This window comes from Oryza brachyantha, chromosome 1 (assembly GCF_000231095.2).
Source record: "Oryza brachyantha chromosome 1, ObraRS2, whole genome shotgun sequence".
NCBI lineage: Eukaryota > Viridiplantae > Streptophyta > Magnoliopsida > Poales > Poaceae > Oryza > Oryza brachyantha.
In genome coordinates this window covers 23,751,281-23,773,025 of record NC_023163.2, presented here as the reverse complement: position 1 = coordinate 23,773,025, position 21,745 = coordinate 23,751,281, and the positions used below count along the sequence as shown (strand labels likewise).

Here is a 21,745-nt window from a genome sequence, read left to right as displayed (position 1 = left end):
AAACGTATTTGAAGTATTAAATATAGTTTAATTATAAATAAATTTTAGATTCCGCCTGAAACCACGAGATGAATCTTCTAAGTCTAATTAATCCATCATTAGCATATACTGGTTATTGTAGCACTTAGAACTAATTATGCACTAATTAGACCTAAAAGATTCGTCTCACGATTTCTCACATAACTATATAATGAGTTTCAATCTTTATATATATTTAATGTTTTATTTAAGTGTTTAAAGATTCGATGTGATGTTTTAAAAAAAAAAGTTTTGGGGAACTAATCATGACCCTAAGCAAAAATGGTACTCCAACCGTCGAAAAAAGCTTTATTGTAAAACTTCTATAGATACTTATATAAAACTATCAAGATTAGAACGATCCTGACTTCTTAAACCCAATGTATCTATCTCGTATCTTTTTAGAATCTTACTATACGGGTTTCCTACTTTATCCAACTCCAATATAATAATTGCTTAAAAATTAAGTATTTTGGAAGTCAGAAATGAAGTCTTACTTTTTTCCTCTTCAAATCTCAATGTATTTGCTCTCTATTTACCAAACTCAGATAAAATACTCCGTCCGTTTTTCTATTTGACGATATTGTGTATACGTTTAACCATTCGTCTTATTTAATAATTTATATAGATTTAAATTATTGCTAAAGTAACTTTAAGTATAATTTATATTTTTATATATTTATGCACACATTCTAAATAAGACAAACGGTCAAATTTATATTCAAAAGTTAACGATACCAAATAAAAATGAATAGAGTAATTGCTTAAAAATAAAGTCATTATGAAATAAATAAAATGAGTTAAAAATGAAGTGTTTTTGATTGAGGAGGTAGTAACAACTTTGCAATTTTATAACAAGAAGCAGCCTGGGGCAGTCAAGGAACTGCAATATGTTGGATCATGCATTCATACTTGGTTCTGCTCTTCTGGTACGTCGGCTGACTGCTACTGGGGCTTGTACCTGTACCAGCTGGCCCAGAAGAGGTAGTTAAGGAAGTTGAGGAAGCTGAGCACGGCGAGCAGCCAGAAGAAGAGGTCGAGGTGGTTCCGGTTGATGTTGTTGCCGGCCAGCCAGCCGCCGCTCGCCGTGGAGCCCCTGGTGGCGACGTTCACGGCCTTGACGATGATGGTGCTGAGGAAATACCCGAGCGACATGGGGCACCACAGGAATGAGGAGGACATGGACTTGAGCGCCGGCGGCGCCTGCGAGTAGAAGAACTCGAGCAGGCCGATGAAGGTAAACATGTCGGCGACGCCGAACACTGTGAACTGCGGCGCCAGCCAGAAGCAGGAGATGGGAAGCTGCTCCCCGAGCATGGGGTTCGCGTCCAGCATGCCGTGCCTGGCTGCAACCTCCTTGCGGCGCACCTCCACGACGGCGGCGATGGCCATGGAGATGATGGAGAGCACGAGGCCGACGCCGACGCGCTGCAGGTGCGGGATGCCGTTGGGGTGGCCGGTGATGCGGCGGGCGAGGGGCACGAAGCCCCGCTCGTAGATCGGCACCGCGAAGATGAGGATGATGAGCGGGATGATGGGCAGCGTCGCTGGCGGCATCTTGAACTGGCCGATGTGCGTGTTCATGGTGGCGCCCTGCTGGATAGAGAAGGTCTGGAGCTGCGCGAGGCAGGTGCTCATGATGATGGCGCTGCAGAAGATGGGCACCATGGCGAGCACCGTCTTGGCGTGCTCCACCTGGGTAACCCGGCACTGCCGCCACGGGCTCGGCGCCGCGTCCGTTGGCTCCTGAACTATGGCCGCCTTGTCAAGGAACCTGGACACGCACGCAGACACGCAACGTTAAAAATGGCGTCTGACTACGGCAGACGCAACGTGCAACTACGCCGGTGCATGTGCATGCTGAATCAACAACAACCTGAATGGTTTGCTCCTATGAGCCATGAACTCCGTGTCAGGGGGGGCTTTGCTCTTGCTGATCTCGTACAGCTCGTCTGGGTTCTCAGGGAGCTTCACAGCCCTGTTCCTGATGGCAGCGACGTACACCTGAAGATAACAGAGACAAATCCCACTGCGCTGAGTGCTATGCCGCGCGTCACTGATACTGTGCAGCTATTGCTGTGCTAACGTGTCCAGGAAAAGAGGTGGATGGAACGTTTCAGTTCGATCAACCTGGAAGATTTCAAGAAGAGCGCTTCTGCCCTGCACGACGGAGATGCGGTACCGCGGCAGGCCGGCGACGAAGACGAAGAGGGCGAGCCCCATCACCCCGGTCGCGGCACCGAACCCCTTGTCCCAGCCTATGCTGTTCTGGATCCACACGAACACCGTGACGCTGATGGCCCCGCCGGTGCAGAGGCTCAGCAGCAGCCAGTTGAAGAAGCTGGACATCTGCAGCTTCTCCGTGGGGTGCTTCTCGTCGAACTGGTCGGCGCAGTGCGCCGGCAGCGCCGCCTTGATGCCCGCCGACCCGATCGCGACGAGGTACAGCCCGACGTAGAGGTGCGCCTTACCGTCCCCGCTCACCGTCCGGCACGCGGGGTCGAAGGGGAATTTGCAAGACGGTGGCGTCAGCTTCTTGGAGCGAGCTTGCAGTGTAAGAATCAGCAGACCCTGCCCAAGCGGAAAAACGTTAAGCTCATCTTTTCGTTTATTCTTAAAATTTAGATTTTTTTAATTTTAAAATGATTTAAGATATTTTTTTATCAAAGTTTTTTTTCAACATTGCCATTTAGATCGCAAGAATATATATATCAAAGTTTTATTCACTGATTATTTTTCGTTTATAATTATATTGTTTTGGTTGTTTTCACGAAACACCTAACAACCCCCAGCCTTTTAGAATTTTACAGCTCGCAATTGACCGAATTGCTAAGAAGAAGAAATGTATCACGCAGACAGCATGTCGGTAAAAATTCGTACCACGAGCTCGATGACTGATGATATGATCACAGTCTTGTACCGGCCAATGAAAGTGTCCGCGAAGACGGAGATGAGCACTGCGACCATGTAGCTCGTTCCCATGTAGTTGGTCAGCAGGTTGGAGCCATCAGTCAGGCCAATGTGCATGACCGTCATGAAGTAGATGATCAGGTTCACGGCTAGGGACAAGGAGGCCATGTTCTCGAGTCCAAAGTTCACTGCAATGGCACCAATCAACAAATATGACTTAGGTCGCGTTCGTTTGAAGGCCGATAAGTTAACTTACCATAGATTAGTACATGATTAATTAATTATTAATTATTAAAAAAATATAAAATAGATTAATATGATTTTTTAAAACAACTTTCCTATAAAATTTTTTTTATAAAAAGTACCACGTTTAGCAGTTCGAAAAACGTGCACACGGAAAACGAAGGAATAAGTTAACTTAGTGGGGGAGCCGAATGTGGCCTTAGGGGGGCTTCACTTCTTTAACTGTTTGTCAACTAGGACTAGGAGTTGCGGAAGCATGTTGCTTCTATCATGCATCCTTTTTATTACAATACAGCATATCTCATGTGGCTAAAGTACATAATCAACAGATATTGCTATAATTCATCTCACGGATAAGACATTGTATACCATTGTTTATCCATTGTATATGCTAAATTACCCCCTAGGTTGATACATTGTTTATCCAAATATGTCACAACTTCTAGTTTAGTTATTAAATCCAGATGTTTGTTGATCTTAATGAATACTACTAGTACTAATTCATTAGTCTGTCTATGGTCTAATTGTCATATATGATCATATCGTCGTCATATCATCCAATCCACGAAGAACTAGATTGACTATAAATGAGAATGAGAGCAACGTCTGATGACGAAGAGAACTAGCTATGGCTAGTTTAAATACAAATAATCTATTATATATATAAAGTAATAGAAAAATAAGCCTTCATGTGGTCTCTCACGGGCTATAAATTCTGAGATTAACTGAAGAAAAATAAGAGAAAAAAAGAAAAGATTAATCGGATAAAGAAAAGATAAAAATAGAATAGTAGGTTTTTGGAATAAACGTCAATCGGACAAGATCACGCATGGATCGACCTCCTTGCATTGTCCAGGATGTTGGATTTGGATCCCATCTCACCGATCAGCTCTCCCACCAGGAACCGGTCCGGCACGTATGTGCGTGCGTCAGGTGTGCCAGAAACAAGTACGTTAACTTATCGTTTACGGTTCAGCAGTAGTTTCAACAGGATAAATTCATGTCTAGCTTACCCTGCGAACAGGTTATACATGTATAAATAAATGAGTATCTTAATTATTAAAATAAGAGATATATGTGAATCTTATAGGTGAACATGAGTTTAAAAATTTTAGAAGAGAAAAAAGGAGAAAAGAAGAAAAGAATGAGTTTTTTAAAATCGGACAAGGAAAATAGAAAAAAAGAGTCCATGCGTAAATACGCTTTAGAAAAATCTAAATCTCGGATTAAAAGTTTTAAAGTAATTGATACTGAGGGGAGAGTCCATCTATAAATGCAATTTGGGAGGATCTAAAATTTTGGTTAAAAATAAAAATATAAGAGAAAGAGTCAACATATAAATACAATCTAGAATATCTAAAATTTGAATTACAAATTAATTATTATGCAGAAAAGAGTTCAGTACAAGTACATGTAAATGAGGTTCTATCTAAAAATATAATTTTGAAAAATATAAATTCAAATTAACAATTTAAAAGTAATTATTATCGAGATAACAAACCCTATATAGATACTATTTATAACGATGCTAGCCATGCAATATGTGCGGTAAATAAGCCTCCGTGTTCTCTCTTGGGGCTAGAAATTATGAGATTAGTTGAAGAAAAAAAGAAAATATCATGTCTTTGTTAACATTGACACGGACATGAACACAGATACTATTAAACGAATAGGTATTTTATCAAACCGTGAGACACCAATTATGGAAATCATGCAAGGAAGCAGTGAGAAAACCATAATCAAACTCATGCACAACCATAAATTATAAATAACTTTAGAATAAAAATATAATAACAAACAATAATTTATATTAAGATCAAAGTCCATGTAGATGTATAATTTAGAAAAAAACAAAAATTCAGATTATTTTTTAAAAAAATTACTATTATTGGGAGAAGACTCTGTCCATCTGGAAATACAAAAACATTTAAACTTTTTACAGATAAAAAACTTATTATAATAATCTTATATCAAACATATAAAATCATACTGGTGAAGTTATGTAAGAGTTTAAAATCATCGCTATTTTTAAAATCATACTTCACCCCTTTCAAAATATAGAAATCGAAACTAAATATGAAATATATGAAAATGAAATCTGGACATGAGAAGTGATCAGCGTTTATGGGCAAAGACGTCGAAGTTACCAAGAATGAAGAAAGAATTGGCAACACCGCCATGACGCCCTCTTAATGCAGGCCTTCCCCTCCAGTCAACCTTCCCTTCAACGACTTCATACTTGTTCTCTCCAGCGACTTCATGAGTCTCCGCCTATTGATCATTTATTTACTTGAGTAATAAGTCAATTCCAATCAATTGGATACGAAATACTAAGCATTAGGTGAGCCACAGAGTTTACTTTGCCATTGGCGTCAACTGTTATGTTCTGCTCCTTGTATTCCTGTTAAAATTTTAAGAATCATACAAGAAATGAGAAAGAGTCATACGAGAAGGATTTAAGAAATAAGCAACCACCGACAACGAAATTATTTATCACTTTAGCTGTGAATCATTTTAAAGGCTTATCTTCTAGCTTTTCCATGGAAAAAATAAGCGGTATATTTATAAACAAAAATAATTTATAGATAAAATTTTTATATATGTTTTTAGGATCTAAAAGTAAAGACTAAAAAAACTATAATGAAGAAACTCTAAAATTAAAGTTAAAAATTCAAATTTTGGCTTATAAGTATAGCAAAAGTGTAAAAATGAGTGTTAAGGTACGATTCCTCAACCCTCATCTGAATATCTAATATTGTTCCGTGCAAAAACGCAGTTAATTTTGTACTGTTTGATCTTGTTAAACTAACAATTATGTTCCCATGAATTGTGGGGATATTATACTCAAATTGCATATACAAATATTTTGTTTGTTGAACATTGGATTAAAATGTAGCAATAAGGCAGTAGCAATATTAATATCTGTTTTGAAGCATAACCTATTCAGATATTAGTTTATACTGCATGTATTAGGAAAACCAAAAAAAAAAATCCCACTACACATGTAAGGACATCACTTCCATGATGCTAACTACACGAATGATAAGCACCACAATTTCAAATAAAATGATAAGCACTAAACCGAGAAATATACCCTGGAGTCTATGCCATTAGCTTCAGTTACTTTGCTCATCTCCTCATCTTCCTATTAAGAAGTCAAGAGAATCACACATTAGCGAGATTATTGACACAATGAGAAGTTGGCAATGTTGGATGGTAAATGAGCTACCATTTTGGCCAGGAACTCCAGTGGACATAGTGACAAGCAAAAGCCGCAATCGGAGGCCATATAAAGCATCTTATTTGGCGAACGGGTCTTCCAAGGATTGTCTATTCTGGTTAAACTATTAAGAGAGGCGGCCATTTGATAGAGAGATCATTTATTTCTTTAATACAACTTTGCCAACATGTATAACTTGCAGTTGTCAGATGATAATGTATCAGACAATCAATCTGGCAAGTTCAGTACTTACAAGAACTTCATTGGTTTTGTTTGTTCACACTTGCTTTTCTGGCCCAACTGGTTTTGCTTGTACGCATCAAGGTTGCATTCTTTTTTTTTCATAGTTTTTTGCGCATGCTTTCCAAGCTATTATTAAATTATTTTTAGTTTTTTCTCTGGTTTTATACGCATATCTTCCAAACAGCCAAAGTGTTTTCTAAAAATTTATCATCTCATATTTCTAAAATTATTTTTCAACTTTTTAATATTTAAAATCTCATCATTTATACCATTAAATAGCCATAAAAAATCAGATAATATTTCATATTTTATCCTTCACCAACAAAAGAACACAACATAACAGTGCATTTTTTTTAACAAAAAGTTATATGTAGAACTTTATTATCTCAGCTTTCTAAAGTAATTTTTAAGTTTATAGAAGTTAATTTCCTTGTTCATGTCATTAAACAGCTACCACAAAAATCAGAAAATCTTCCATCTGAGCTCTCTCAAACACAGTATAGGCCATCCAGTGAAACATTACAAGTGTATTTTCTGGGTTAAGATATTTCTCCTTGCAAAATAAAAAAGGATAAGATAATTTCATTTCTGTCATCCTTTTTAAAGAAAAATGTAGATGAAACTGTTTTCTTCTTTGTTACACATAACAGATCAACTTCAGAATGAACGACTCTTTTACAGAATTGAAAATGACACCATCTATGGCAATATGTCGTGTACTGATATGGGTGATTAAACCAAAGCGTAAGTTGTTCACGCAGTACCTGGCATATCATTTGAGCATTACTTACTCACCAGTTCCAACTAAGTCGCGCTATTATGTTTGGATTTCCATCTCCTTCGACGTCACCACTAAACTAATCCTCCACGGAGGCGTCAAGAATGTCCCTCCGGAAACACCAAGTCAGAGCACACAAGGATCAAACAAATGAATCATCTGATAACTGCCCCAACTTGAACACGGCATGTTCCTAATTCATATTAACTGTGGACAGTCAATATGCTGATATTGGTATTGTTAAAAAACAATTTATTTTTAAAAGGCTTGGGAAAGTCAAAGTTTTGGTCCTCATCTTCTCATATGCTTATATTTATAATTTAAATTTAAAACTTAAATTTGGAGTTGATTATAAGATTTTCTCCATCATAAGTTATTTTTAGTCCATACTTTTATATCGTTAAGAACACATATATAAAAAATCATGTACTAGCTCCATTTTATAATATAAAATGTTTAACTATTTTGGTTACAATGTTTGATCATTCGTCTTATTTAAAAATTTAGTACAATTATAAAAAATGATAAGTTGTGCTTAAAGTTTTGATAATAAAGTAAGTCACAAGCAAAATAAATAATATTTTTATAATTTTTAAATAAGACAAATGGTCAAACGTTACAAACAAAAAAATCAAGCATCTTATATTATAAAACAGAGAGAGTATAAATTATTTTTTAATCGTTAATATGTCGTTTTGCTTATGGCTATAAAAGGCAAAGAGATAACGGCTGCAAATGGCTGCTTAGAAAAAAAAAAGCAATTTCCAAACTGGAGGAAAAAGGAAAAGAAGTCAATGTTAGTAGCTTCCATTCGTTCCACTTCGAACTTTGTCGTGATTTCCACCGGATCAGATGCCAAAAGATTAACACAATCAATCCGCAGGAGGCAGACGCAGAAGCAGCATCAGGAATATCTACGTCGACTACTCGATGGTGACTCAAATGTTCCCATGCCCGCGATCTCTTCTAACCTTGTTCAGTTCTTGAAAGCATACATTGGAACGGACAAGCACAAAACAGCTGCTTCCAAATGAATGGGATACAACAGCAACGGCTTATGATCTTCTAGGCTTGCTGACTAAGACGATACAAAATATATTAAAAGATAGTGATGATTTATTGGTCCACGCTTTCAGTGGAAGAACGAACTTGGAACGAGATGATACTCCACAACAGCTGCCGTGCCTCAGAACTTGGCCTGCAAATTTTAAATTCACAGTCATTATGTCCATGACGGTGTGTAAACTTTAATCATGCCACGCAGTAGGGAAAATTGGCTCAACTTCACGGAATATCTCACCCAGAATGCACATATCGCATAGAATTACATAAACATCAGAAACTGTTGATAGCATATCAAGAATTCATGAAATAAGCATTGCCCAGTCCTACTCCACTGTGGTAAACACTTTGCATACCAAAATACCAATGCAAAAAATTTCGAGCTAGAGCTAGATAACTAAGATAGAGTTAGATTTAATAATACAACGCTGAAATTTTGTTTCTATAGATACCACTCTACATGAGTATATTTGGATTTCATATACAACTCTTAATTTCTATTGAGTGAAGTGCATCAGCGGTGCCTAAACTTGTGTGCATGTGTCATCCAGATCCCTGATCTCTCAAAATGCATTTTTGGATTCCCGAACTTGTCTAGGTGTCATATAGGTCCAAATGGGCTCCGATCCGCTCCATCCGCTGACGTGGCATGTCACGGTGGCGCCTATATGTTGGTGGGGCCACGTGGGTCCCACATGTCAGTATCTCTCTCCTCCTTATTCTTGTCTCTTCTTTCTCGATTCCTCCACTGACATGTGGGACCTACACAGCCCCACCAATACGTAGGTGCCATCGTGGCATGTCACGTCAGCAGATAGAGTGGGTCGGAGCCTGTTTGGACCTATATGACCCCCCAGACAAATTCAGAGACCCAAAAATGCATTTTGAGAGTTCAGTGAACCAAATGACACATGTACATAAGTTTAGGGACCGCTGTTGCACTTCACTTATTTCTATTTAAGGTCTAGATTTCATATACAATATTAGATTTTATTTATATAGGTATGGATTTCATATATAACTTTTAGGTTAAAAATAAGATTTGGATTTCATATACATATGTTATATTATAAATTATAATTACAAAGGTTCGGATTGAATTTGATATATAACTTTTAGATTATAATTGTATCTTATATACGACTATATCGATTAATTTGGAACGTTATAATCTATACTCACCATTATCAACGGTTAAGATTTTTATTCTCCTAATTAACATGATAATTTCTAGCTTAGCCTTCAGAACAAACGTGGCGGCTCCTTTTCGAGCCGTAATATAATAGTCCCTCCGAAATAGGGATGGCAACGGGTAAATATCCAGCGGGTATTGATATCCTAGACCCATACCCACTTGTAAAATTCCGTACCATCAAAATACAGACTCGTTACGGGTAAGAAAATATCCCCATACCCATATCTGCTTGGGTAAACCTTATCCATCAGGTCACTCATATACCCGCAATAATTTAAAACAATCTAAATTACATAGATTCCATATAGTATATTACAATAGATGCTGATACTTATGACATCACACGTCCATATAGTACGATGAAAAAGATATGAATGGTTTAGATACCTATGGTTTTAGTTAATTGGGCTAGACTAATTTGATATTAGACTATGACATGTATTTAAACTTGTAGATATTTATTACCATGGGTAAACGGGTATGAGGATCATTTAAACATTTTCATACCCACGTACCTATCGAGTGAAGGTATTTGCTCGATTATTTACCCACGGGTGATATATTTAATTTATGTCCGTAATACCCATTGCCGGAACTAATACGGTGGCTTTTTTCAAGCTGTAATATAATAGATGAATAGATATACATCTTCTACTGCCACACACAGATGATTGAACAGATCAATGAGACCAGGTCAATATTTTGAACCAGACACAAACATCTAGGTGCTACTTTGCTCACAAAATCAACAACAAAAAGCATGAATCCATATCATGTTACATGAAAAACCATACATGATGAACAAAAGAACATATGCTATCTTTAAACAGGATGCTTCATAGCAGAGTGAATGAATGAATGCCTTCTTGGTCAATAGTTTAATAACGAGTATTTTGCACGAACGACAATCTTGCCCTTCTCGACACCCAACTTTGCTCCTGTTACCAGCCAGTGGCCAGGTGCATCTTGTGGGCCCTTCAATGTCTCGGTCATGTCAACAATCTTCACTAGTTTAGCATTGTCACTGGAGGATGATGAAGCTTCATCTGTCCTATGCACCAAAGAACTTGATGGACTATGGTCCCACACTGATCTCCTAATCGTGCACCCAGGAACTCTGGAGAACAAGAGTTTAAGATGGAGTACACTCTTCGCACCAAAATCCCACACTCCCAGTTGTGCTCCTGTGACAATATAAACGCCAGATAGGTCTGTAATACTTGTTTCAGTGTACTCTATGGGAGCAGTGCTAACATGAGCAAAATTCTTCCACTTGATTGGTTCAAACCAGCGACTATCCTGCTCTTCAGGGCCTTGCCACTTTGGCGGTCCAATTGTGATATGGGAATCCCAATGTGGTACAAATATTTTTGGCAATGAGCCAAGGTGCTGCAAATGAATAGTCAGACGGTTCTGTTTGGTTCCTTCCAGGCATAGCTTGAGACCAGTGACTGGTCTACGCCCAACAGAGATCTGCATAAATTTCATTGGATGTTAGCATGTGTTACATTGATTGCAGAATTTATTGTCTTAGAACACTTTATTTCATCTTTTTCATAACTTCCTAGTAAATGTATAGTTCCTCCAATGTAAATGTACAATATTGAGGTGATAAGGTGATAAAGTAAAATAATGTCTGTCTTTCCTTAAGAGACTCAACCAAATACAAGATAGGATCTGGTGAGAACAACTAACCTATTTAAAACAAAATTAGAAAAGGAAATTATCATACTCATGCACTTGTTTAAAGGAAAGGGCCTGCGGGATTATCCTATTTACCTGTTCTGTGCTAACAAAGAGCTTTGGACCCATCAAACTAAACTGAAGTGATGGGCACACAGGCTCCTTTCTATGTTGACCAGCAATACCCGGTGGTATTGGAGCCCAAACTAGAGGAACTTGGAAATCCAAGAAATACTGCAACTCTTCAATTTGGGGCTTATCTGTAGGTAAAAAGTAACAGCATGATTGAAGAGCCAGCATATGATATATTTATCCAGGAAAATATCTATCAGTACAAATAAAAAAAACACAAGAAAACATTTATCCACAGTACTGTCTTTGTGAAGCACACCTATTGTATGAACATCGTCACACTAAGCTTTAATATTGTACGGAAAAACTGTTGATCTTGATCACAAAAAACGTCCTTGCTAAAACAAGTCCAACTAAAATGCGACTTCATAATAGCAATATAGTATTACAGAAATGACAGTGCTTTAGGAAAACAACCCAGGGTGTTAAAATATATGCTAACATAGGCAAGAGCACATTCAGCATGCTGAAAAAACAAAAGAACCAAAAGAATGTCTTACATGCCAAATAAAGTTCAATTGCACGAGCAAGGTGCTTCTTTCCAGGCATGTCACCAACAAGCGAGACAATAGGGAGAAATGTCATGGCTATGACATCTGGTGCTGAGGAAATGGTTTTTATCCAATCAAAAAAATTCTGAACAAGATCACAACCACCCCTTCTTCTGAAGATTACTGTCATATCCTGCAAAGGGGATAAAAAAACGTTAATCAATTTTTACATATGAATTGATTTATTTCATAGCATTTTGCAAGCTAGAATTAGGATCTATTGTCAGATAAAAGCTAAAATTAGGATATCAAAATGAGTGCTGCTAGGGGACGGGGTCACATCCCACCGCACAGGATGCTCTCCCTTTGCCCCAGCCCCAGCAAGAACACATCCTCTCGGAGATAAAAAAACAGCCATGGCGATGGCTCCCAAGCATCTCGCTCTGCTTGACACTGGCAACAATGGCATTACCGCCTACCAGTGCAGGCAACGAAAACATCATGTGGCCCCCTGATGGCATCCTCTCCCCTCATTCCCAAAGCCCTGTCACCAAATCTGGCTCCAACGGATGAGGGTTGTTGACGGTTCTGTGACCGATGTGCCTGGGCTCCCAAGCCGCTGCCCCATGGAGCGGCATGTCCATTGGTTGACCATCCTCGAGACCAGAGATGGAGGGGATGAAATCGGGGTGGTAATGATGCGGGTACCAAATCTGGTGCCTCTGTAAGTATCAGTTGGTACCAGTCGGTACCAAGGCGATACTAAGTGGTACCGGATCTAAACTGAGATAAGGAGGCCGTGGCTCCAGGGGAGGAGCGATTGGGTGATGAAGAGGACATTGACAACACTGTGACCACTTCACCTGCGCCACTGTCAGCCATGCTGGTTCCTCTTCTTCGTCCTTCCCATTCGTAGCCACCGTGCGTCAAGTGAGCAGATGTGACTGCGACCATGTGAATTTACCCAAAGCATCGCAGGTGTTGAGACACGGATGGGGCAATAGATGAAGGAAGAAGAGAAATATGTGGCGTTATTGGGTCATCGACGGCAGGGGCAACTGGGTGGTGGATTTAGCTGGAGTGCCGCCGGATGGGGAAGCATGTAGATGCGCCATGGGGTTTGGAGAGGAAGAGGAAAGGAGGATGAGGAAACGGATATGAGGAAAATGGTTCATCGTTAAGTATCCCATCAAGGGATGGGATCTCGTTTCGTAGCTTTTCTGTATCAAAATATACAATTTCTCATTGCAGGTGGTTCTCAAAGATGTAGACAGATAAATAGCCTGGAAGGGGTCATACAGCCTTCCAGGTAAACCACTTAGGATATTCATGACTCATGACAATCTTCTATTATTATTAGCAATTACAGACTGCTCATTTTCCAAGAAAATCTCTTGTTTTCATTCAAAATAGAACTATCAGTAAGGAGCTAACCTTCTCACTGTAATTTATGGGAGTTGCATTTAACTTGCTGTCCCCATCTGAGAATCTCTCGCTTCCAATTTCTTTGACGTAATTTCTGAACTCCAACTCGGACAACTGGGATGAGGAATGCTGCTTTATGTATACTTCATCCTTACCACCAACCGTAACAGAAGTAATAATATGGGTTCCATAGTTCTCGATAAAGCTGAACAAATTGAAACAAGAGCAGCGTGTTATTATATAACAAAGGCAGCAGCATGCCACAGAACAGTATAAGATAGGAATGATCAGAACTGGACCCTGATATCAGAGTCAAATAAGATGATTACCTACTGACCTAGCCAATGCTGATGGATCCCAACTATGTGGAATTGCACGCTTAACGCTGTCGTGCAGAGACAATTCACCACTCGTTATCTTAACTCTAAATAGAGGCACGGAATAGCCATCAATCGCCAGGGATTTCGTCGCTGCTGCATCATTCTTCCAAGAACCAGTAAAGCTGAAGAGAGAGTTGAAGGACCCCAGAGGTACTGTTGTTTCCAGCAAGCCTGCCTTCCTGTTGAAACACTCGGCCATCTAACCAACACGAATAGCACAATCAGACACAAGGAAGCAAACGGCCATGAGCCCATGAAGCTTGAGAGAGGCTACTACGATTTGCATCTAACGCCTCGATCCGGTAAAATTCCCCAATCGGGATTCGGGAGCATCTGCCTCACCTTCTGGAAGCTGAGGACGACGGGCTCGTCGGTGGGGGGGCCCGGGACCAGGTGGATGCGCTCATGGTTTCTGTTGCAGACCTCGACCTCGATGTCCGGGGGCACCCCGCGGAGCACGCCGCCCTCGAAGGTCAGGTCCCGCGCGCGCGACTCGTCGAGCGTCACGAGCCTCCCCGTCCCCTTGCAGTACAGCAGCCGGTGGTCCCCGGCGGCGTCGAGGCCGCGCCCCACAGCCTGAAGGGCCGCCTCCAGGGCGGAGCCGGCGAGGCTCATGCGGGCAGTCCGCTCCTCCTCCTCCGCCTCGGGATCCTCGCCGATTCAGCTCCGTCGCATCGACAGGGGGAGGGCGACTCCGGTGGCTGAGCGAGCGGAGACTACGAGGGGATGCAGCGGGTAGGGGGTGGAGGAGGTCGTCGCGGGCGAAGCTTTTGACCGCCGCTGTTGCTGTTGTTGATCGAGAAGGGGAGCGAGCGACGACGGATGGATGGGTAAGGGGGACACGGTTTCTATGGAGAAAGATTACTGGGGACGAAGGCGACCCTGTGGTAGTTTGGTTTGACTGGTTTTCTTTTGCTTCCTACCACTAGCAAATGTGTGGGAGAAATATCACGTCAAATATTTGATCGAACGTTGGAAAGAGTTTTCAGACACGAATGAAAAAAAAGAATTTCACGGCTAGCCTAGAAACCGCGAGAAAAATCTTTTAAGCCTAATTAATCCGTCATTAGCACATGTTAGCTACTGTAGCTAATTAGGCTTAAAAGATTCGGTTACTGTAGTACTTATGGCTAATCATGGGCTAATTAGGCTCAAAAGATTCGTTTCAAGATTTCTTTTATAATTGTGCAATTAGTTTTTTGGTTCATCTACGTTTAATGCTTTATTTAGATGTCTAAAAATTCGATGCGATGCTTTTGAGAAAATTTAGGGAAATAAACAAGGCCTAAACAAGTTTTCTCCGCACATTTAGTTTACTAAAAATGGTTTTAAATGATGGTCTTTGAAGATATTTCAAAGCCTGTATTCAATATTGTCATGCTGTCCTTTGAATGTTTTGGAGTAGTTGGGAATGAACAGCATTGAAAAGGTAGTTGACTCGCCTATTTAATTATGAAAAATAAATATAAATATCATCTATCGTATATATAAAGTAATACTAGTAAAATAGCCTCTAGCCCTTCATTTTTTTCTCGTGGCTACAAAATCCTATATTAATCGAGAGAAAATAAGAAAATAAAAAACAAATACATATTAGGACTTGGAAGCAGACAAAAAAATCTACCTATATATTATCCGAATAGAAATCCACTGGATATTAAAAACGGCTCCTTATAACAGGAAAACACGGGTATCGGACAAGTTGTTGAATGCAATGGAATTTTTTTCCTAGAAATTGCATGGGGTATTGTTTTATCACTGTTGTAAAGCAAACGGGTGACAAGATCCTGCCAAATCAATTCCAAAACGGAATAAATTTTACTAAACTTTAATCATATATTGAATCTAGCCACAAGATCATGCCTTGAAGGCATCAACAAATACAAACCCAAAACAGAATAAATTTGAGTAAACTATAATCATATATTAAATCTAGCCATGCAAAAAAATATTAAGGAAAGAGTTCATCTATAAATACAATTTAGAAACATCTAGAATTTGATTAGAAATAGAATTATGGAATTAAAAATAAAGAAAAATAATATAAAAGAGTACAGATGTAAATACAGTATAAAAATACAAATTTTGGATTAAAATTTTTAAAATAATCGATATTGAGAGAAGAGTCCATCTATAAATACAATTTACAAACATCTAGAATCCGATTAGAAATACAATTTCAGAATTAAAAATAAAAAAATAATATAAAAGAGTCCATGTTGTCAGCACAATTTAGGAAAACCTATATTTCGGATTAAAATTTTAAAATAATAGATATTGAAGAGTCCATGGAAACATATAAAATTTTGGTTAAAATAAGTAAAATTAAGAGACAAATTATTATGTAGAAGAGTTTATGTACGAGTGTAATTTATAATACATATAAATAATGTTCCATGTAAAAATAAATTTAGAAAAAATAATTTCGAATTAATAATTAATTTACTTAAGTATTATCAAGATAAGAGACTCTGTATACTGATGCTAGTCGTGCAATCTGTACGAGCCACTATGCTAGTTTCCTATTGAAACATGCACATTTATACGTGGGTAAGTTGACTTTGTCTAATTTACGTGTAGTTTCGTTATCTATTGAAACATGCACATTTATACGTGGGTAAGTTGACTTTGTCTAATTTACGTGTAGTTTCTTTATCTATTGCTTCTCGTTCGATTTGTCTTCAAACCATAGAACATTTAGTTTTTGTCTATTAAAATATTTATTATGTCCATAAAACTAAGAGATTAGAATGAATTTTAATAGACATAAAAGAATAAACATCGTCGGGCCGAACCGGCACAGGCCCAACATGGGTCATACTGTGCCATGCTTAGACCGGGCCAAGCCGTGTCGTTCGGGTCTTATGGCTTGGTTCCCTTGGTCGGCCATGCCACTTGGGCAACGGAACCAAACTTGCCATTGATGTCAAACGGTGAAATCTCTCCCACCAGTCAGCCTCTTCTTTCCTCTCCGTTTTGACCTTTTCTCTCTCTTCCCTGCCTCCTCCGCCGGACCGCCGGCAAACTCACCGCCGACGCCAAGCCCCGCCCCGCCTTCCTGTCCGGCTGTGCGGTGTCCGCCCTCCTCCTCATCCCCTTCCACCGATGCCGAGCCTCGCCTCTAAGCTTCGACGAGTAGGGGGAGAGAACACAGCAGCTCACCAGTCCAAGGGGAATGGCGCTGGTAGGACGGAAGATGACCGGAGGCGAGTCGGTTTCTCCATCTAATCTTCAACCTCGCTGGGGCTGGAGCGGTGACCACTGGCCGGCGGCGGTAGCAATGGCTGTTGCTCGGCTTGGTCGTGTCGAGGAGGTGTTCGAGGTGTCTGCGGCGCGCCACGAGCCTCGTCCTCAGTGCTCAGTCTCTGGAGATCAAGCCGGGAGAGGAGCTCGAGGGACGGCGGCGACGACGAGCCGCCCTCCTCCACTGCCGGCGCTTGCGTGCCAGATCCGGCGTTGGCTACCCCGCCCTCGGCCTCCGGCACCACCGCGCCGCGCTCATACCGGCAAAGAGGAAGTCGCCGTCCTCCTGCTGGTGCTCTTCCGGTCTTCCCTGTCCCCGACGGGGAATAGCTCGAGACGGCGAAGCTTGGAGTAGGTCTACTCGGTGTAGGAACCGTTCTGCAAGTGCGATCGCCTATAACGGCAGCCTCCAGCGTCTGCCCTTCCATCGCTCGCGCCACCACCATCTGCCGCGGCGGCTTCGACACTGCGCCTTACATCCTCTCTATCCGAATCCGTGGTAACTCCGCTTGCAACCCTCGGACTTCGCGACCTCTGTTTATGCGAGCGCCATCCGGCCACCCGGGACGCCGGGAGGTTGGGAATAGCTCCTGTTTATGTATAGTACAATTTAGCATTTGTCTTCCTGATAGATCGGAGAAAAGCATGTAATCTCGATAGGGAAATGTTAGCATTAGCCTTGTGGTTGGTGCCCTCAAAATTGTGCCCAAGTCAGGTATCAATCTCAGGCATCCGATTTTGTGCGCCTGCTGTTGGATGCACCTGCCTGAGTGAGGGCTCGTAGGCCATGGCACCAACCAAACAGCCCGTGTTGAGACTAATAGAAGATGTCAGTTTGCATTGTTAACCAGCGCATTGCAGAAATCACTTTGTTCTATATGCACCACAGTTCTATATAGGACGAGCTTATTCAGGTCCATATATCTTCAGTTGGGGAATAGGAGAAGAGCACTTTGGATATCACTGTTAAGCTCACTAGTTGAATCGCATAATTTTCCTGGGTAAATCACAAGTAAAGCTTTATTTTCTGGTTTCATTGATGCACTGGAATTGTCACACCTGAGCCTCATATATGGAGGCCTTTCAAGGAACTAGAAGTTGGAGGGGCTAGATGAGGCCATAAGGTGGCTTTGAATAGCTAAGTTTGAAATTTCTGACCTAAGACTCCATAGAACACATATTGGGGATAAAAGTGGGGTATGATGTGTAAGTTGGTGGCGGTTTGCCTCCTTGTGACAGTCTGACAAAATGGTATTTGGTCCGTTCCCACTGATTCTACGTAAAACCTTAGTCGATTTGTTCAGATCATAAGCTTAATGTCTTAGATTGAATAGTTTGTTTTTATTTGATGAGAAAATTAAAAGTTATAATTTGATGTACATGCATAGCACATAACTCATGATTTGCTCATACCAAATTGACCATGAATTTAAAGCCTCTTTTTTGCATGAATGAAATGAATCTATACTCCTATAAAAAGTAGTGGTGGTGGCAATGAATCTGCCAACACTACCTACCCTCACTATAGTTTTACAATTTAGCACTCAAATTTCTTGATATTAAAAACCAACTAAATATAGATTGATATCTACATATAAATTTAAATTAAGGTGACTATTTTATATAAGAAAATTTGATAACACATCATAAAATCCATAGCAAAGCACGAGTATTTAACTAGTAAGTATTATTGATTACAGAAGTTCTGCTGGCACTAAAGAGAAGAGAACTATTTGTCTTGTTGTGAACAATGATCTTTGCTGTGCCATCTAGTGTTTTTTCTATCAAAATAAATAGGCTAATTTTCCTCTAGTAATTGGTATATGAGGTCCATTCCTTATAATCATAAATAGCTCTCATGAAAGAGGAGCTGCAGCCTCCATTGGCACTGGAAGCACAGTTCGCTTTATAATGAAAAGTTTCCATCTCATCATAAAAGGCACATTTCTGTTTGACATTATATAAGTATTCTTGATATCCTCGGGGTACTTGTAGTGACAGTTAGAGCTATATCGTGCTGCATAAACATATTTTATGGTGCACTCAATACTACAGTGCATGTTATTTCGAAATTCCACTTTATAAAGACCATACACTGGTCTTTAGTCTTCACTTCTCCATTAAGACCTCTCGGGCCTGAACCTTCTTCCACCAGAGCCAGCTTCCCTTTGACAGTTGAAATATGTAGCAGCCACAATGTCCAGGTGGTATTGCTGTGCAAAGCTTCTGCAATTGAAGTTGTGTCGCATGTCTGGTGCAGAAACTATTCCCCTGCCAAGTTGCCGGAACAGCACAAATACCATGCGGTGGATGCCAGACCTTGGTTCTGGTCTTTCGTAAAGCATGAGCTCTTGACCTGCAAGAGGGCTCTGATATTTATTTATATTTAAAATTAATTTGTATTTTGCAACATAACTGCTATAGTATATGTAGATTTGTCTTTTGTTCAGGATAACTCAATTTTGTTTGTCAAATAATTCGAAGTCTGTTTGGGTGGGTCTTAGCTTATAAGCCTTGACCGTCTTAAATGCTCTGTAGTAACATACCCTCCCTTCCCTAATAAAACTGAGAGCTTCTATCAGGAAGTCAGGCTTAGCTTATCTAACACAAAATATCCCAGGTGTTTGATTTTTCTATATTTAACTTATACTTTTAAATTAAGCTAGGCCAGATATGTAGTTTCTACAGCTGTAACACTCCGTTGATTCCACTACATCTGAGGAGTATACATTACTGGAACTTGATAGATCAGATGAATATGAACATTCATCTCATCTAGCATGCGATTTTCAGAATAGGATTGGAAATGTGCAGTATGCCATCATATCAACACACCATACTGATTTTTTTTTTGGTAGCTGATCATCTTTAGAGCCAAATAATCTGGGAATTGATGTTAAGCTGGAAAAGTGCGAGGCCAATAAAGCACTTCCACATTAAATGTAGTCTTGTATTTTTTGGTTGTTTCAAGTATCATCTTATTTTTATAATAGTTTACTGCTCTTCGCTTTTCACTTGTTTCCTTTCGCCTAGGCTCATTTTTGGCTGCATGTTTTATGTTGTTTTGAGGGACTGTTGACTTGGTGTAACATACTTGCTGAACCATGAAGGTTTGGGGTTTTAGTAGTTGCGACATTATTTGAGATATCATCAGTTAAGCTTTCCTGTGTAAGCTAGAGATGTTGTAGGCATGAATTTAGTTTAAATTCATTTATAACCATCTCCCTGAGAGTTCATTTTAGCAGTTTTTATGTATTCATGAACTCCTTATCTTGTGGTTGGCTATCATATAGCGATTCGGTAAGAGATCAATTGCTTGCTGTAACAATTAATATGTAAATCTGTTGATTATGGGGCATTCAATACATCTGAGAAAAATAGGTTTCTTACCGAATTGCTATGGTTGGCTATCATAGAGCGATTCCGTAAGAGATTAATTGTTTGCTGTAACAATTAATATGTAAATCTGTTGATTATGGGGCATTCAATACATCTGAGAAAAAGAGGAAGTACTGTTTCCAGTCGAAAAGATTCTGCTGAAATTAAATCTGCTAACAGATGCTATGTATGAAAGCATACCAAAGCTGGCTCCAGCTGTTCCTGGGATATCTATTACCATCCTACGCACAACACAAACTATGTTAAAACAAGGACTTCAAGTAGGAATGAAAGAGCAAGGGAGGGAGGGATCCAGTCAACCAGAGGATGTCTACAGCCATAGATAATTCAAACTTGCAATTGGCTTACCAGTGCAAATACTCCCTTAGTGATGGGTTGCTTGGGCTTGGAGCATCAGGATCCACCAGTACCTTTTTCAGGTGTAAAAGTAGAAGAAATACGCTGAATATATTAGTTTTCCTGTGTAACGGAGTTACATTTTCAACATATAAAATTTTAACATATGTTCCGACATGGAAGCATATAGGTCTTTCCTTACCAGCGTGTAGAACACCCTAAGGTCAGAGCCACCAACATCTACCCTTGGTTTATGCACAGTTGCAGATGGTTTCAGCTCAGCACCTGCCAGAAGTAGCCTGTCGTTGTATGTTATTCTGAGAGGCATAGTTGGTGTGAATAAATCTAACACATCCTGTATGACATGAGCCAGAACCAAGGGCTCCACAGTTGGCACAGCAGACATTTCCTGTGGAACTGGAACCTGTTAGGGGCCTTACACAACAGTTAAACCTTTCTCAGCTTGGTTGGAGAAATTGAGTCCAGGCATTCAACTTCTTATAAAGAGGGGACGATGCCTGTCATAATCACCTTTTCCGATGTTGAGATACTAGTGTCATGCCATACTGCCGGGTGTGTGTGTGTGTGTGGGTGGGGGGGGGGGGGGGGGGTTACCTGTTTGAGTTGTCCTAGCTTTATGTAATCGAAGGCTTCTTACTGCTATCATTGTTTTGGTTTTCTGGAGGAAACCTGGAATTCTAATGCAATTTGCTGATTACTTTACTCTTATCTTTGGATGTGTAGTCTTTCTGTATTTAGGAATAATGTAGGCTGTTTTTATGTAGATTTATGTTTACATGATACACTTATCACCACAATTGTATGCAGATGGTAGATGCTTAGATGAAATGTGTAGCTCTATTATTTGAAAGTTCATGTTTAAACATGAAAATAAAATAGAATATGAGATCATGCACCCCTTTTACTAATAACGTGCCATGCAAAGTGTGGTTTAGTCTAACAAAATTGTTTGTCTAAGATTAAATT

At 39.9% G+C, this 21,745-nt stretch overlaps 3 protein-coding genes across 3 annotated transcripts; all 3 read right to left on the bottom strand.

Annotated features, from left to right (window-relative positions):
• Positions 1-848: 848 nt before the first annotated feature.
• Positions 849-6,304, bottom strand: LOC102711940 (protein NRT1/ PTR FAMILY 4.5-like). Its single transcript, XM_015841567.2, has 7 exons — positions 6,266-6,304; positions 5,522-5,572; positions 5,319-5,409; positions 2,899-3,116; positions 2,149-2,589; positions 1,895-2,022; positions 849-1,792 (listed from the first exon to the last, which is right to left on the bottom strand). The coding sequence occupies exons 1-7, from the start codon at positions 6,302-6,304 to the stop codon at positions 964-966; spliced, it is 1,797 nt and encodes a 598-aa protein (XP_015697053.1). The 3' UTR covers positions 849-963.
• Positions 6,305-10,391: 4,087 nt separating this feature from the next.
• LOC102711667 (MACPF domain-containing protein CAD1) lies at positions 10,392-14,614 on the bottom strand. The gene is made up of 6 exons (XM_015832747.2): positions 14,123-14,614; positions 13,738-13,979; positions 13,410-13,605; positions 11,985-12,168; positions 11,449-11,612; positions 10,392-11,142 (listed from the first exon to the last, which is right to left on the bottom strand). The coding sequence occupies exons 1-6, from the start codon at positions 14,393-14,395 to the stop codon at positions 10,540-10,542; spliced, it is 1,662 nt and encodes a 553-aa protein (XP_015688233.2). The 5' UTR covers positions 14,396-14,614; the 3' UTR covers positions 10,392-10,539.
• A 4,079-nt stretch (positions 14,615-18,693) lies between these two features.
• Positions 18,694-21,201, bottom strand: LOC102711401 (protein HEADING DATE 3A-like). The gene is made up of 4 exons (XM_006646257.3): positions 20,961-21,201; positions 20,771-20,832; positions 20,603-20,643; positions 18,694-19,379 (listed from the first exon to the last, which is right to left on the bottom strand). The coding sequence occupies exons 1-4, from the start codon at positions 21,162-21,164 to the stop codon at positions 19,144-19,146; spliced, it is 543 nt and encodes a 180-aa protein (XP_006646320.1). The 5' UTR covers positions 21,165-21,201; the 3' UTR covers positions 18,694-19,143.
• Positions 21,202-21,745: the final 544 nt, after the last annotated feature.

Bases quoted from the DNA above. Each gene is read 5' to 3' on its own strand.
- LOC102711940 (XM_015841567.2), bottom strand. From the start codon at position 6,304: ATGAGCAAAGTAACTGAAGCTAATGGCATAGACTCCAGG. The intron at 3,117-5,318 runs GTAACTTCGACG...GTGCCATTGCAG, and splicing joins CAATTCTTTCTTCATTCTTG to TGAACTTTGGACTCGAGAAC. The intron at 1,793-1,894 runs GTTGTTGTTGAT...GTGCGTGTCCAG, and splicing joins CATAGGAGCAAACCATTCAG to GTTCCTTGACAAGGCGGCCA.
- LOC102711401 (XM_006646257.3), bottom strand. From the start codon at position 21,164: ATGTCTGCTGTGCCAACTGTGGAGCCCTTGGTTCTGGCTCATGTCATA. The intron at 20,833-20,960 runs GTAAGGAAAGAC...CACCTGAAAAAG, and splicing joins TTAGGGTGTTCTACACGCTG to GTACTGGTGGATCCTGATGC. The intron at 19,380-20,602 runs GTATGCTTTCAT...GCCCTCTTGCAG, and splicing joins AACAGCTGGAGCCAGCTTTG to GTCAAGAGCTCATGCTTTAC.
- LOC102711667 (XM_015832747.2), bottom strand. From the start codon at position 14,395: ATGAGCCTCGCCGGCTCCGCCCTGGAGGCGGCCCTTCAGGCTGTGGGG. The intron at 13,980-14,122 runs GTGAGGCAGATG...CGTGTTGGTTAG, and splicing joins TCGTCCTCAGCTTCCAGAAG to ATGGCCGAGTGTTTCAACAG. The intron at 13,606-13,737 runs GTCAGTAGGTAA...CAATTTGTTCAG, and splicing joins GATCCATCAGCATTGGCTAG to CTTTATCGAGAACTATGGAA.